At 36.3% G+C, this 17,535-nt stretch overlaps 1 protein-coding gene across 1 annotated transcript in view; it reads left to right on the forward strand.

Annotated features, from left to right (window-relative positions):
* The window catches only part of TTC6 (tetratricopeptide repeat domain 6), a 225,026-nt gene that overhangs the window by 165,206 nt on the left and 42,285 nt on the right, over positions 1-17,535 (forward strand). The window contains 6 exon segments of the mRNA XM_017895392.1: positions 3,719-3,888; positions 6,817-6,937; positions 8,363-8,513; positions 11,344-11,426; positions 12,370-12,446; positions 12,857-13,017. Of these exon segments, the coding sequence (XP_017750881.1) occupies positions 3,719-3,888; positions 6,817-6,937; positions 8,363-8,513; positions 11,344-11,426; positions 12,370-12,446; positions 12,857-13,017 (763 nt within the window).

Consider the following 17,535-nt stretch of genomic DNA (forward strand, 5'->3'; position numbering starts at 1 on the left):
GCATTTAGTGCTATAAATTTCCCTCTACACACTGCTTTAAATGTGTCCCAGAGATTCTGGTATGTTGTCTCTTTGTTCTCATTGGTTTCAAAGAACATCTTTATTTCTGCCTTCATTTCGTTATATACCCAGTAGTCATTCAGGAGCAGGTTGTTCAGTTTCCATGTAGTTGAGCAGTTTTTAGTTAGTTTCTTAGTCCTGAGTTCTAGTTTGATTGCACTGTGGTCTGAGAGACAGTTTGTTATAATTTCTGTTCTTTTACATTTGCTGAGGAATGCTTTACTTCCAACTATGTGGTCAATTTTGGATTAAGTGCGATGTGGTGCTAAGAATGTATATTCTGTTGATTTGGGGTGGAGAGTTCTGTAGATGTCTATTAGGTCCGCTTGGTGCAGAGCTGAGTTCAATTCCTGGATATCCTTCTTAACTTTCTGTCTTGTGGATCTGTCTAATGTTGACAGTGGGGTGTTGAAGTCTCCCATTATTATTGTATGGGAGTCTAAGTCTCTTTGTAGATCTCTAAGGACTTGCTTTATGAATCTGGGTGCTCCTGTATTGGGTTAATATATATTTAGGATAGTTAGCTCTTCTTGTTGAACTGATCCCTTTACCATTATATAATGGCCTTCTTTGTCTCTTTCGATCTTTGTTGGTTTAAAGTCTGTTTTATCACAGACTAGGATCGCAACCGCTGCTTTATTTTTGTTTTCCATTTGCTTGGTAGATCTTCCTCTGTCCCTTTATTTTGAGCCTATGTATGTCTCTGCATGTGAGACGGGCCTCCTGAATATAGCACACTGATGGGTCTTGATTCTTTATCCAATTTGCCAGTCTGTGTCTTTTAACTGGAGCATTTAGCCCAGTTACATTTAATGTTAATATTGTTATGTGTGAATTTGATCCTGTCATTATGATGTTAGCTGGTTATTTTGCTCATTAGTTGATGCAGTTTCTTCCTAGCATCGATGGTCTTAACAATTTGGCATGCTTTTGCAGTCACTGGTACTGGTTGTTCCTTTCCATGTTTAGTGCTTCCTTCAGGATCTCTTGTAAGGTAGGCCTGATGTTGATGACATCTCTCAGCACTTGCTTGTCTGTAAAGGATTTTCTTTCTCCTTCACTTATGAAGCTTAGTTTGGCTGAATATGAAATTCTGGGTTGAAAATTCTTTTCTTTAAGAATGTTGAATATTGGCCCCCACTCTCTTTTGGCTTGTAGAGTTTCTGCCGAGAGATGTATTGTTAGTCTGATGGGCTTCCCTTTGTGGTAACCCGACCTTTCTCTCTGGCTGCCCTTAACATTTTTTCCTTCATTTCGACTTTGGTGAATGTGACAATTGTGTGTCTTGGAGTTGTGCTTCTCAAGAATTATCTTTTTTTGTGGCATTCTCTGTGTTTCCTGAATTTGAATGTTGGCCTGCCTTGCTAGATTGGGGAAGTTCTCTTGAATAATATCCTGAAGAGTGTTTTTCAACTTGGTTCCATTCTCCCCATCACTTTCAGGCACACCAATCAGACGTAGATTTGGTCTTTTCACATAGTCCCATATTTCTTGGAGACTTTGTTCATCTCTTTTTACTCTTTTTTCTCTAAATTTCTCTTCTTGCTTCATTTCATTCATTTGATCTTCAATCACTGATACCCTTTCTTCCTGTTGATCGAATAGGCTACTGAAGCTTGTGCATGTGTCATGTAGTTCTCGTGCCATGGTTTTCAGCTCCATCGGGTCATTTAAGGTCTTCTCTACACTGTTTGTTCTAATTAGCCGTTTGTCTAATCTTTTTTCAAGGTTTTTAGCTTCTTTTGATGGGTTCAAACATCCTCCTTTATCTCGGAGATGTTTGTTATTACCGATTTTCTGAAGCCTTCTTCTCTCAACTCTTCAAAGTCATTCTCCATCTAGCTTTGTTCCGTTGCTGGCAAGGATCTGTATTCCGTTGGAGGAGAAAAGGTGCTCTGATTTTTATAATTTTCAGCTTTTCTGCTCTGGTTTCTCCCCATCTTTGTGGTTTTATCTACCTTTGGTCTTTGATGATGGTGACATACAGATGGGGTTTTGGTGTGGATGTCCTTTCTGTTTGTTAGTTTTCCTTCTAACAGTCAGGACCCTCAGCTGCAGGTCTGTTGGAGTTTGCTGGAGGTCCACTCCAGACCCTGTTTGCCTGGATATCACCAGTGGAGGCTGCAGAATCGTAAATATTGCAGAACGGCAAATGTTGCTGCCTGATCGTTCCTCTGGAAGCTTCCTCTCAGAGGGGCACCTGGCTGTCTGAGGGGTCAGTCGTCCCCTACTGGTTGATGCCTCCCAGTTAGGCTACTCAGGGGTCAGGGACCCACTTGAGGAGGCTTTCTGTCCGTTCTCAGATCTCAAACTCCATGCTGGGAGAACCACTACGCTCTTCAAAGCTGTCAGACACAGACATTTAAGTCTGCAGAAGTTTCTGCTGCCTTTTGTTCAGCTATGTTCTGCCCCCAGAGGTTTAGTCTACAGAGGCAGGCAGACCTCCCTGAGCTATGGTGGGCTCCACCCAGTTTGACCTTACTGGCTGCTTTGTTTACCTATTCAAGCCTCAGCAATGGCGGGCGCCCCTCCCCCAGCCTCCTGCAGCCTTGCAGTTCAATCTCAGACTGCTGTGCTAGCAGTGAGCGAGGCTCTGTGGGTGTGGAACCCTCTGAGCCAGGAACAGAATATAATTTTCTGTTGTGCCATTTGTTAAGACTGTTGGAAAAGTGCAGTATTAGAGTGGGAGTGACCCAATTTTCCAGGTGCCATCTGTCATGGCGTCCTTTGGCTAGGAAAGGGATTCTCTGACCCCTTGCACTTCCCAGGTGAGGCGATGCCTCCCCCTGCTTTGGCTCACGGTCTGTGGGCTGCACCCACTGTCCTGCATCCACTGTCCATCAAGCCCCAGTGAGATGAACCTGGTACCTCAGTTGGAAATGCAGAAATCACCCGTCTTCTGCATTGCTCACACTAGGAGCTATAGACTGGAGCTGTTCCTATTCAGCTATCTTGGAACCTCCCACTATTTTTATTTCCTCTAAGTAGGCAACCTAGTAGCTTCTTTCTTCTGTTTTTCCTTGTCATCTTTATTTTATTTCTAAAAATGGATATGCTTCACATTATTAGCTAATCGAAAATGAGTTTTTTAGCATAGATCTAAGTCAGTGATAATTTGAAAATTGGAGTCAGAAGTTAATGATAAAGGAATCCAGTTTACACAACTAACACAGTAGCTTTCATCCATGAAAGAGCAGACTCTCACGTATTTGAATATATCTTCAAGGCCCAGGGAAAAATCTCCTAAAACTTTTACTCACTAGGGCCCATGTTCTGCAAAATGGATCATTTTGTTTTTCTAGGGAGCAATTTTGTATAAATTAGTGCTTAATACATTTTGGGGAATGAATAAATAATAAACGTAATGCTTATTTTATTGACATACCTCCATGAGAAATGTAAGAAATGAAATTAGTAAGCATATAATTAATATGTAGAATGTACCTAATAAGCATATAATTATGTATACAATAAAGTGTACTTCAATTTATAAAAGTTTGTATCATTTTTACTGTTAACTTCATGACTAAACTCTCTTGCAAAGCAAGGAGAAACATTTACAAATTGTTATTCAAATATAAAATTAGTTGTACAGGTTTACCAAAATGAGAAAATGTATACTTTACAATACTTGTTAAAACAAACTTTTTTTTCCTAGGACATACCGAGGGATTGCATATGTTAAACGGAAATTTTACAAAGAAGCAACTCAAGATTTTTCTGCTGCAATTCACTTTGATCCTAATAACTGGTTAGCATTGTATTATCGAGGTTGCTTATTCAGAGAGAGTAACCCTTTTAGAGCGCTACAGGATTACAGTGTTTCAGGTGCTTTGCCTTCAATTACATGTATGTAGCAATCTGATCTGAGATTCAACAGCTCAGTTTCATAGTGATGAATGGTAAAGTGGGGCCACTAATGTAATAAGTATACTACTATATACTAATATACATTATAAGTATATATTACATGAGCTTATACATTTTAATATTATATAGATATACAATATATGATTATATGGCTATAATGGTTTAGTTATAAGTGTTTCTAATATGCCCTTTGTGTGTGTGTATGTGTGTGTGTGCGTGTGTGTGTGTTAACTGTGGCAAGGGGAGAATGTGACATCAAAGAAATCTCTTTCTATAATATACTGCGTTCTAAAGATTTTTCTGGAAACCCAGGCCTGTTTCCTAGTCAGCTTTCTAAAATGGCAGTAAATTGTCCTGGTGGGCTGTGTCCTGCTCCATAGGCTCAGCCCAAGAGATTTGTCAAATTCAGTGTTTTAAACCCCTAAACTAAAAATAGGTTTTGGGAATCCTTAGTAGCTAAGGACACCAACAGCTAAAAATGGCCATTTCTGTGTTACCCTCAATCAGCACACTCCTGGTTTATGCATGTGGCCAGCATATTTGTGAGCAGAGAGTCAGTGCTCAGTAAACAGACTCCAACAGAATGAATGAGCCCATCCTGACTGATGAAATCCAGCCTGAGTCTAATGCTCCAGATATGCCTGTGTTCACCTGGGTGCGAAGTTCTAGAATCCTATCATCGTAAGTTAGACAGTGTCTAGAGATGAAGAGACAACTAGATTTCCACAGGGAAGAAGAGCTAAGGTGATGGTTACTTGATTGTCTTAGGTCCATTTGCCTTCTGAGGTCACCCTTCTCATTAATATTAAAATAAAATAACTCAAATTTCATTCTGTGTATTGAGAGGAGTCTAGTGTCCTCCCCTCTATTTCCAAGGATTACTGGGAAAGGGGCCTGAGGATTTCTGTCTAATTCTTTTGTTATCTTTGAGTCCAGTTTCAGCTTTTGGCTGAATTCTCCATCTTTGCTCACCCTCACTTCTGTGGGTACTGTTCTCTTGGCTTTACTTTTTCCCAGGTCTATCCTTCATTCCCCAGTATAACATCAATACAAACACGTTGTGTCTACTAATCTGTTACTGAATGCTTTAGGGTTCAGAAGATAAATTTAGCACAGGTAACTTAAATTTGAAGATCAAACCACCCCCATTTTTAGAAGTTTAATCTGACTCTGTCAGCCCTATCCATCTGCCACTGGCCAAATCCCTTTCTCTCTGGTCTTCCTCTAAAGGCTTCTTTCTTATATTTCCCTCTTATACAAGTTTTGGGCTTCTCATGCCCTCCTCTCCCCACTTCTAGGCTATCACAATAATTGAACAAAATTCCTATTATTTAATTATCCAGAGCAGACAAACTTGATTTCAGCCTCAATCCTTTCCTATCAGATAGCCCAAGGAGTTTTATCGCCCACAACAAAAAAGGACTCTCAAGATATTTTGCTAAGCTAATAATAATAATAATAATAATAATAATAATAATAATAATGATGTCTAACATTTATTGGGCATTTTGCTATTTGCAAAGTGCTGTTTAAAGTGCCAAATAAGAAGTATCTCAATATTTAGAGTAATGCTAGGAGCTCGGTACTATTTTCATTCACATTTTACTGATGAGAAAGCCACAGCACAGAGAGGTTAAATAATATTTTTTTCCTTTTTTCTTAAGAATCTTTTTTATTATTATTATTATTTGTTAAGAGCAACCACCCAAACTGTAGCTGATTTTTTAATTGCTAGCCAATCATACCGTGAACTGAGCAGTTAGATTTTCTTCAAGTGATACCAGTCATGTGCCGCATAATGATGTTTCAGTCAAAAATGTATACTATGGGCAAACCTGATATATGTATATACATATATAACATATACCATCTAGGTTTGTGAAAGTACACTCTATGATGTTTGCACAATAAAGAAATCCCCTAATAATGCATTTCTCAGAACATATCCCTACCGTTAAGTGGTGCATGACTGTATTTACTTAATCTGTATGATCATTGCTGACACTAACTATACTTCCCTAAATTCAGTACTGTGAATATTTTTGTCCTAGACCGTAAACATTATGCACATTTTGGCAAAACTTTCCATCTTAAGGCAGAATGGCATGAGAAGCTTTAAAGATATGTGGCAAAACTTGTGGAAACCCCATCTAATTCAGTAACATGTTTTGAAAGTGAAGGGGCAATCAGTAGGCGAGAGACATGAGATGACCTCTAGACTGGTTATTGATGAGAGTCACACACCTAGAGTACTGAGAGGAGGTTCTTTTTCTCCCTTCCATTATTTGGGATGTGCATCCCGGATAGGTGTTATTTGGGATGTGCATAGTCAAGCCATCTGCCTTACCTCCAAGCTCTGCTTGCCTTGGTGTAGCCTCTTTGCTTGTCCATCCTGGTTTGTGTGTAAGCCTGACCTCTGCTTTCTGCCTTCAGGACTAGTAACTAAGCCTGTTCTTGGCCAGTAACGATGGCTTCCTGATAAAATCAGGCCATCAAGGGTCATGGCACCCTTTTGACTGGAGTTGGATTCTAGGCCAGTCTTTGCCATTGACTGTCATATCATGACCATGGTCAATGTACTTACCCCCTTTGGACTTTAATCTCCTCACCTATACAGTGAGTGGACTATGCTATATTCTGATCAGGGTTTAGTTCAGCTCCAATGAGTTTGTGAACCACAATTGCCACATTGTTACTAATAAATACATTTTAATGTACAATACTATTATTTAACTTACCAAACAAGTACACTCATCATAGATATGTTTCTATTTTATATAATGTTAAAAAATGAGAATAAGCAATAGGAAGGTTACAGACTAAAATATAATTTACATATGGTTATTTTAGAAACTGAATGAAATACATTTTTTCTTAATTTTTAAGCACTCATAAATGATGGCTATGAGAATCTTGGTTGTTTTCTACATCGGGGAATAGTCTATGCACATCTAAAACTTTGGTTGCTGGCAATTTGTGACTTTGAAGCTGTTATTTCTCTAGAAAGGTACGTTTTCCTTTTCATATTTATTGATTTCACTTTTGTAAAAAATTGAAAACCTAAAATGGGAGAAAAAGTTTCTTTTCCCTCATCATTGATAACCTAGAAAAAATGAGACACTTACAAAGTCATCCTAGAATTAGAATGCTACTTCTAAAAACAAGATTGCTTCTGAAATAAAACCTGTTCTCAACACCTGTTTGCCTCAGGTGTTTTTGCAAATTTTAGAAGTTAAATGGGTTTGACAGAAGTTAAATCCATGGATAAGGAATCAATACTATTGAGGATTCCGGAGATGCCCAGGCTAGAGCTTTTTGAAATTAACTTCGTGGAAAACTGTCATTAAGTTTTAAAATAATAAAAAAAATTCTGCTTGGTATATGATTGCTATGGACAACATACAACTCAATGGAAGGCAACTTTCTGTTTAGAACTTCTGGCTTTATTTTGTTTAGTAAAGCAAAATAAAAACACTAGTACCATGTAGACCATAGGCTCAGGAAGAAATATAGACTGAAAGTTAAATGCACTAGTCAGAAAGTCAAACTGTAAATCACAGAATTTAATTAAAATTTCCCCTTTCTTCCAATGAAGCATTTGCGAAAAGGGAAGGTGTCAGAAAGAGTAACTAATCATGCCAATTCCTTGCCAACCAGCAGACGGTTTACTTAATCTATCCAAGGTAAACTTTGAACTTGACACAGGAAATTCATGGAGCATGACTCCATAATGACCACAGTGGTTTTCTTTTGGACATTTTTGAGCCAGAAAGAAAAAGAAAAGAGTGTCAGTTTCAAAGAGACAGAAAACAGGAAGTAGGAACTTTGGTGTCTAGGCAAGGGGTCAGGGATTCTGTCAGACTGGATTATTGGATGGGTGGTTTTCTCATTTTGAAATAGTGGCATCAAACATGATAATTTGTAAGGTTATTTCTCTACTGAAAATAATTTGATTCTAAGAGAGATAAATAACATTTATTTGATACAGAAAAGCTGTGTTAATATATATGTGGAGAGGATTTTAACCCCAAGCCACCAAACCCTTGAATATGACTGTTTCTCACTGTCACTCATGGCCAATAGAACATAGCCTGAGGTAAAGACTCTTTAGTTGAGAAAAAGTAAGCTTGTGACTCAAGATAACGGGAAGGTAAATCAAAGAAGAGTAAAGTTTTGCTAAAAGTCTAGGAGACTTCAGGAATTCTGTTCCTAGCTCAGACCCTAAAACATTAATTCCCTACTAAGGGTTTTATAAAGGTATTTGTAGTTTTCACAGAGAGCAGCTATCTAATTTACTTTCCTTTGTAAAACATTAAAAAAATACTCTGATGAGTACTGATGCATCTATTTCATTCAGTTTATTCCTAATTGGAGAACATTTGGAATAATGAAAAATGTTTAACAAGATTTCACTTTCTCATTTTTTTTTTAGAACTACTACTTTGGCTTATGTAAATATTGGCCTCATACATCTGCTACACCTGGATAACTACACGGAAGCCATTTGGCAATTTTCTGAGGCTATTAGAACTGATCCTTTATGTATTCAAAGCTATCTTTGTCGAGCAGAAACCTATTTTAAGGTATTTAAGGCTTGAGAACCTTCATTTTCTTTTTTAAAAAACTTTAATTTTCTGGATATTTGTTCAACATAATTTTAATATATATACATATTTAGATAATTGTAGGGGCTAATGCATTTATAAACAATGTGTTAAGCTGATAGTTAACTCTAATTACTCATTTATAAAGCCTCTACTTTCAAGGTGTGCATTTTTATGTCACTTTTGAAAATAATGCCTTTTTTTCTTTATTAAAAAAGCGTTATATACTTATTGCAGGTAATATATGCATGCAAATAAGAATAAACTAAAAGCTATCATCTATAATTTTATTCTCTAGGGATAGCTGCTATAAACAATTTGAGTCTATGGTCCAATGTTTTGTGTGTGTGTGTGTGTGTGTGTGTGTGTACATACAGGTGAGTAGGTAGATTTATACAGTGGGATCCATCCATAGAATGGGATACTGACCATTCATACTTCCCTTTAATTTTGTTTAATTTTTATAAGTTGTTTAAATTAAAAATAAATGTTTTATGTCCCAGCTGTGACAAATTAAAACAGCACAATAAATAGGAAAAATCCTCTCCAATTCCAGCCAGATCTGATTTTCAGAGATAACGCTATAACTTTTGTCTCTATCCTTCAAAGTAGACACGCATTTCCACCACTTCACCTCTAACTGCCCTGTCCAAATACTAGTTTCTCACCAGGATTTTCAAATAGCAGCCACAGTGATCTTGCCAAAACATGTCAGATTATTTCATTTCTTTGCTGAAGCCCTTCAATAGCTTCCCTTGTGTTTAGAATAAAAGCTAAATTCTACAAAAGCCAAAGATCTGAAAGACCCCACAGGAACCATCTCCTAATTGCCTTTCTACCTTTGTCTCCTGTCTATGCTGGTTTCAGCCAGGATAAACTAGGCTACGCTGGGGTTAAAAAAAAAAAAAAAAAAAAAAAACCTTCAAAATTACTGTATTAAAACAAAGGTTTATTCCTGGCTCACACTATATGTCCATGGAGGATTGCCTGGAGGCTCTGCCCTCCATTGTCTACGTCTCAGGACTCAGTGTGACTAGAATCCCATTCAAAGTCCTTACTCTGCTGACGATGGAGGTGGGGACCCAGGGCAGGTTCAGTGTTGCCATTAGGTCATGTTAGCTCTTGACTCTGTCGGGGAAAGGATGGACATACTCATAGCATGTGGTTCTTTTGCTTAACCTAACCCTGTTGATGAAGCCAAGACCATCTGTGGAAGTTGGAGTTTCCCTGAGCACATAGAGAAATCAAAACACTAGCATGATAGCAAGGTGTAAGGATATAGTCAAAGGCTGTTCTGAGAGGCAAAAATCTCTATGCCGTAATGATTGAATAGTTTGTGGTGCATTCACACCATAGAATGTAACAGAGATGGTGACAAGAATAATAGAACTATGCTAGCTGACTTGGAAGGGTTTCCATGAGATATTTTTGAGTTACAAAAGTAGGGCTCACAAAAGAATGTGAAGTGTGTACAATACAATTCCATGTAAATAAAACAATTGTAAATAAACCCTTGTGTATGTATGTATAAGAATACATACTCCCATTATGTGGGTTCATCCTTCAGGGTAAATCTAATCTAAGGTTGCCTGGTAGTGGTCTAATGTCTCTGGACCACAGGGAAGCTTGTAGAGATCTGAGAATGTGCCTCCATTTGTCTTAAGTCAGGGTTTCCTCAATGCATAGACATGTATGGTTGGTAGAATAGGTGTAGCAATGTGGACATATGACTATATAATTTATTAATTACACCATCCTGAATAGTGTTAGCTTAGGAAGCAGCAGGCCTGAAGTTCCACAGAAATTTTCCGATTTGTTTTAACAAATTTCAAACTTCCTCCTTTTCTGTTCCCTCTTTTGAGTCCATCCACCATTTCCTCCAAACATGTTTACCATCTCTACAGGTACTGCTGCTTCCGTGCACAAATTAGTTTTGTACATTTGCTTCTTTGCATCATTGTGCGATAACAATAAAAGGATTGGTTGGTTGTCCCAGGTTAATTTTGCTCTGGTCTACAGAGTGCTCTGTTGTCAATATTTCCAATGGTAGTTGATTTTGTCCCCAAATTTGTACAAATTCAGTTTCTGTGACCAGTATTAAAGGAATGATTAATGTTTACTTTTCATTATATATTGATGTTAAACAGATTACTTTTCATCTTTTTTTATTTTGTTATATTCATTCATTTAATTTTTGTGCAGGCCTGTTCTTCCTCCCTTATTTTTAAGTGGAATATAGTTTTAGTTTTTATCTTACCCTCCTTTGCATGCTACTTTATTTCTTAGTCTTTATTCTTATTATTGTTTTTGTCTAGACGGGGTCTCACTATGTTGACCAGGCTGGTCTTGACCTCCTGGCCTCATCAAGCAATTCTCCTGTCTCAGCCTCCCAAAGTGCTGGAATTAGAGGCCCGAGCCTGGCCTGCATGCTACTTGATTAAGATGGATCAGGTTAACTGAAAAAGTTGTTAGGGTTGAGGGAGAAAAACTGAAAGCTAAATGATAAAAGAGAACACAAACAGGCACACAATCCAGAATGTATTATATAATCACATTTGTGTGAAATAGTATATGTGGATATGTATAATTATTATTCAAAATTAAAGATAGATGATTTTAAAACTAAGAGTATATCATAAATTTTCTTTTCACTTCTCTGTAACCTATTTGCTTTGTTGATTCTTAAGAAAAACATGTATGTTAGGAGATGTACCTGCAAAATTTCTGTAGAAAGGGCGAGAGAGGATAAATATCAGAAAGGAAGCAACTGGTATTATTAGGAGCTAAGTTTCTGTTTATCACTCAACAGTTGCATAAATTGAAAAAGGCAGTAAATGAATTGTCTCGTGCTATCCACCTTCAGCCAGATGGAATCCAATTATACATAAGAAGGTATGAGCATAGAAACTGAATTTTTCCTGGGATAACTTAGCATCAGATAAATTGAATGGGGATCTCCAGTTCCCTCTTGAACCTTTCAGACTCCCCATTTTACATTTAATCTCCCAGTAATTGCCATTTCCCCACCAGCAAGCCAGTTTGTTAAACTTTAAGATCGTTTATTACATAAGATAACCAGATTTTTCCCTTTGCTCTACCTTTGCATCAAAATATACCTGTTTAGTGTTTATATTCTTTGAGACCTTTTTAAGCAACTAGTCATATAGTTATTACATATCTCATAAGAGTAAGGTAACATATTTTGAACAATTGTTTTGATTATGTCCACAATCAAACATAAGCATGTGTACCATACATAAACCTCCACTAATTCAGTGAAAAGAAATGACATATTGAATTTTCTACCATTTCTACGGGTACTGCCTACTTCCATGCAGTATTTCAAATGTAGTAGAACTTTCTATAAAGATATCCTTTGCAAGTTATGAGTTATCACTATCAAAAATATAATCTTTTAAGGATTTATAGACCTGGGAAAATGGAATGAGACAATGCTCTACTGATAAGGGCTTGCTTTGTCCTTGAACCACATTTTAGCAATTTATGTAAATACCTCCTTCCTTGTATATGCCTTGAACTTTATCTTTTAATGATTTCTTGGCAAAAAGTATAACATTTTAAATACAGATAATTACAAAAAGAGATTTGTGTATTTTTCTTTCAGCGTTACATTTCCTAAGTTTCCTCATCACATCACTATGCTAATTGATGTATTTAGATTATGCAAAATGTCTATAATTTTCACTTTTTTAATGCATACATAAGTAAATAAGAATAAATATATTGTAAAATTTTAAGTAACTGATTATAAGAAACTTTATTTTAGAAAGTTTATTTTTAGTTGCTTGGAGTCAAAATCGATTATTTCTTCCAGAGGACAATATCTTCTTATGATGAAATGTTATGATCTTGCAAAGTTTACTATTTATCAAGTAGCAGAAATGGACAAAGGTAAATATAATTAATTATAACTTTTAAGAAATACTTCAGTATTTAAAATTTTTATGCTATTTTGCAATAGTTATGTATAAATAGCATGAAGGATCCAATTGAAAATCAAATTAGATTTTGAAACTTTAGTTTTATACATACATTGCCAATTAGTAAAATGACTCATAGCAGTTAATTTTGTGAGAGAGATTTTTATGGGAAATATTAAGCTTACAATTTTTCTATTTTTTGTTTGTAATTGGAATGTCTTGTTGGTTACTGGTAGTAAATAGATCTTAGTATAATTTATAATTTGTTGATTTGTTAATTCATATTATAAAGACAAATTATTGAATGACTCCCTTAGAATAATTATATTCAAAATCCTTGATACTTGGCAAAGATATTGATAAACTTTCCTTCCCTTTTAGGTCTCATTAAGTTGAGTCCTATACAGCAAGCCCTCATTTATTCATTTTGTGAAAACCATGACAAGGCCGTTGAGGTCTTGGACGGAATCAGCTGGAATAGACCTGAGATGACCATGTATGCTCTGCTAGCAAAAGTTCAAATGAAGGCCAAGAGAACCAAGGTGAAAAGTCCTCTGAGTAGTGTTTACTAAACCTATTAATGAAGTGTATATACTGTGCTTAGTATACCACTTTAAATATTTTTCACAAAATTAAGTCATACTATTTATTTATTTTTCTGTGAATTAACATTTGGGTTATTTTCTCTCTTTTTTTATTGCCCCCTTTTAAGAACAGGGCTGCCCTAAATATTCTTTTTCATGTATTCAGTCAGCGTGTGGAGTACTTTTCCAGGATATATTTCAAGGAGTGCAATTGGTGGTATGTAGAGAATGTGAATGTTTAACTTTCAAGGAAATGACGCATTGTTTCATAGGGTGGTACCAATTTATTCTCCCAACTGAAGTGTAGGTATATTCCTGTTCCTGTTGATCTGCATCTTTTGTAGTAATTGATATTGTTAGGCTTTATTTTTGCCAATTTGGTGGATAAAAATTGATGTCTCGTGGTCTTAATTCACACTTCTCAATTTGAGCATCAGGTTGAGAGTCTTTTTATGTTTATAAGCCACTCATATTTCCTGTTCTATCAATTTGCTACACACATTTTTCATTTCTCTTGTTCTTATTGATTTTAGGTATTTAAGATATAAATTCTGTATACTAATCCTTGATTGTGTGCTGAGTATCTTCTTACAGTTTGTGGCTTGTCTTTTGTTTCTACGGTGTCTTCTGATGAACAGAACTTCTGAAGTTTAATGTAGTTGAATATGTCTATTTTAAAATTTTTCATCAGGGCGTCTTTAAAAATATCTTGTTTAAGAAGCCCTTTTCTACTCCAAGGTCAAGATATTCTTCCCTATTTTCTTTGGAAAGTTTAAGTTTTTCTTTTTCCATTTAAGACCTTACTCTATCTTAAGATTATTCTTTTTTAGCATGAGAGAGTGATAAAATTTCAGTTTTCTCCATATGGGTATTTAAATGTTTCAGTATCATTTATTGAAATGTTCTCCTTAACCCAAAAATCTGCAGTGCTACATCTATCTTATTACAAGTTTTCACATATGTGTGGATCATGTGCTATTTTAGGTTCTCTGTTCTGTTCCTTTTGTCAATTTTTCTATTACTGGCCCAGTAACAATGTCTTAATTGCTATAACCTCATTGAAATTATTGATATCTGGTGGAGCAAGTCCCCACACCATATTCTTCTCTAGGAAACTCCTGGTTACTCTTCAGCATTTACTCTGCCATATATGTGTTAAATTTAGCTTGCCCAAGGTCCATTAAAAACTCTCTTGAAATTTTGAATCTTTAGATTATTTTAGGGAGAACTGATATCTTTATGATATTGAAATATTTAGTTTATGGTCATAATGATGTATCTCCCCATTTATTTCACTTTTTCTTTCGAATAGATTTTACATATTCATTGCTAAAAGTTTCCTAGTTTTCTAGGTTTTTTTCCCATAGTTTTGCTGCTATTATAAAGGGTATCTTTTAAAAAATGTTCTGTTTGCTGATGGCTTGTAGAAATGAAACTGATTTTTGAATACTTATCTACTAGCTGACCACCTTGCTGAACTTGCTTATTTCTGAAAATGTTTAGGTCTGTTCTTTTGGGTTCAAAACTAGGAAAGTATGTCATCTATAAATAATAATAGTTTTATTTTTTTCCTTTCTTTTTATGTATTCTGTTTCTTAACTTGTCTAACTGTGCTGGCTAGAAACTCCAAGACAATACTGACTAAAAGTAGTGACAAAGACACCCTTATTTTCTTCCAAATTTTAAAGGAAGTTTACCCCACTAAGAATGAAGTTTGGGATTGATTTTGTAGATAATTTAAACAAAGTAAAGGTAAATAACCTTTCTGTTTCCATTTTGAATTTTATCACATTATTTTTCATCAGGTATTGAAACGATTATTATATTTTTATCCTTTAATACGTTAATGTAGCAGATTATATGTCACATATGAAATTAAGTAATCTATGACATTGTTTAGTGTTAGACCAACCATGTATTCCTGGGTTAAACCAACTTGATCGGAATATATAATCATTTTGTAGACATTGCTAAATTTGAGTTGCTTGTGAGGATCTTTGTGTCTGTATTTATGAGTGAGATTGGTTTTGTGGGATTTGAGTATTGATCTTATAAGATTATTTGGAGAGTATTTCTTCTTTTCTATTTAGTGAATGAGTTTGTCTAAAGATCATAAGGATGTCTTCTTTGAAAGATTATTTAATGCTTTAATATCTAGTACATGACACACATTTAATAAACATTAGCCACTATTATTCCAATTTTTTTCTCCCTGGGCATTTTAAGACTTTTTATAGGCTTCATTTCATAAGCATTTAATCATGAGAAACTACCTTTAGTATGAAAACTAAAAAACTTTTATTTTTGCTCTCTTGACCTCTCCAGTTACTGGCTTTTTTCTCTTTACTCTGGCACAACCAAATCTTGCAAAATTGTTTATATCCCTTATCTTCATTTCCTGACTTTCCACTCATTCTGCTGCTCACCACAATCTGGTTTCTTTCCTCTTGTGATGAACATGTGATAAGGTGACCCTCAACAAGTTGTGCCCTTCTGTGACCTTGAGTGTGAGTGGAACCTGTGACTTGCTTCTAACCAACAGAGTATGGGAAAGATGATGGGATGTCACTTCCATGATTATATTACGTTATGTAGTAGACTGGAGAGAGAAATTCCCTTCCTGGCCTTAAAAAAAGCAAAGAATTATACTATGAACTGCTTGTGGAGAGGGTATCATGGCGGGGAACTGCTGTGGCCTCATGGACCTCAGGACAATCTTCAGCCAATAGCCAATAAGAAGCCTGTACCCTCAGTCATGCAGCCGTAAGAAAACGAAACCCACCAACAATCAGAATGAGCTTAAAAGAAGAGAAAAGAAGTTTTCAGATGAGAATGTAGCACAGTTGACACCTTGACTGAAGCCTGGGAAACCCTAAGCAAAGGACTCAGCTAAGCTATGCCCAGACTCCTGGCCCCTGGAAACTGTGAGATAAGAAATGTGTGTTGTTTTAAAGCGTTCAGTTTGTGGTATTTTTTATTTTTTGCAGCAATAAGAAAATAATACAGATGGAGTGCTGCTATAACAAATACCTACAAATGTAGGAGCAGCTTTGGAATCAAGCAGTGGGCAGAGGCTGAAAGAATTTTGAGTAACATGACAGAAAAAGCTTCAATCACCTCAAACAGACTGTTAGTAGATACCTGGTTTTTAAAGACACTAGCACTGAGGACTCTGAGGCAAATGAGCAACATGTTATTATTTTTATTTAGCGGTTCAGAGCTTAGTAAAATTTTCTCATATAGTTGTATGGAAAGCAGAACTAATAACTCAGAGCCTGGATACACAACTAAGATAATTTCCAAGCAAGGTGTTGACAGTGCTGCCAGCTTTCTTTTTGCTTCTAATAGTAAAGTGTGAGAAAGGAGAGATAAGAACTGTTAAACAAAATAAACCAGGACTTGCTTATGTGGAAAATTTTCAACTTCTCCAGATGGCAAAAGAGGATAAAATTCACTGTCAAGAGAAAAGGACAAGGTGTGGCTGGACAGCACTTTGCTAAGATCTTAGAAGGATCATGAGGGCAGAGTATTCAGTCACACTAGTTCTCTTTCCTTTCAAGAGATTAAGGACATGCCTTACAAATCTTCTTAACCAAACTAGAGGATCTCTAGAAGCTTAAGGGCATTGCCCCTCAGACATCTCAGTAGGAGGCCAAAGTAGAGAAGGAATTTTCTTGAAAATAGTGGATGTGGCTTTTGTCTAATGAAGTGAATCCCTGTGAAATCCATGGAAGATCCCCAACGTTTTTAAGAGAATTATTTCTTTATAAACACTGATAATTTGGACTCAAACAGACAGAGTACAAAACGAAAGAAGGCTGTCAGACCTCAAAATCATTCTGGCAGGAAGTAGGTTAATAAAACAACTCAGCTGTAAATATGTAGAACCTTTTATAAAAAAGGAAAAAGGACCCAGAAGGCAAGACTAAGAACTCACAGGATGATACTAAGGGCCATAAATGTTTTGAAACCTAATCAAGAGACTGAGCATTTGCCCAAATGTGTTTCAGAACTGCCGTGGACCAGTGGCTCATTTTAATCTTCCATTTTCCCCTTTTAAATCAGAGTATCTGTGGATATTATTCTATGCCTATCTCACCATTGTGTGTTGGGTGTTTTGGGGACAGACGCCTTGTCTCTTTAATTTCACAAGTTCACAGATGGAGAGGAATTGTGCCCCAGGAGTGGGACCTGGTGGATTTTACTTGAATGCCTCATCTAGACTTGGACCTGCTTTAAATGATGAAATTTTAGATGTTGAGCTGATGCAATAATGAACTGAGACTTTGGGGGACCTTGGAATGGAGGAACATATTTTGCATGTGGCAAGAATGTTGAATTACTGATCATTGGAGTCATCTGGTAGACAGACTCTAAGAGTATTCTTTTTTTTTTTTTTTGAGACGGAGTCTCGCTCTGTCGCCCAGGCTGGAGTGCAGTGGCGCAATCTCAGCTCACTGCAAGCTCTGCCTCCCG

The sequence above is a fragment of the Rhinopithecus bieti genome, unplaced genomic scaffold (genome assembly GCF_001698545.2).
Source record: "Rhinopithecus bieti isolate Rb0 unplaced genomic scaffold, ASM169854v2 scaffold_1306, whole genome shotgun sequence".
Classification (NCBI taxonomy): domain Eukaryota; kingdom Metazoa; phylum Chordata; class Mammalia; order Primates; family Cercopithecidae; genus Rhinopithecus; species Rhinopithecus bieti.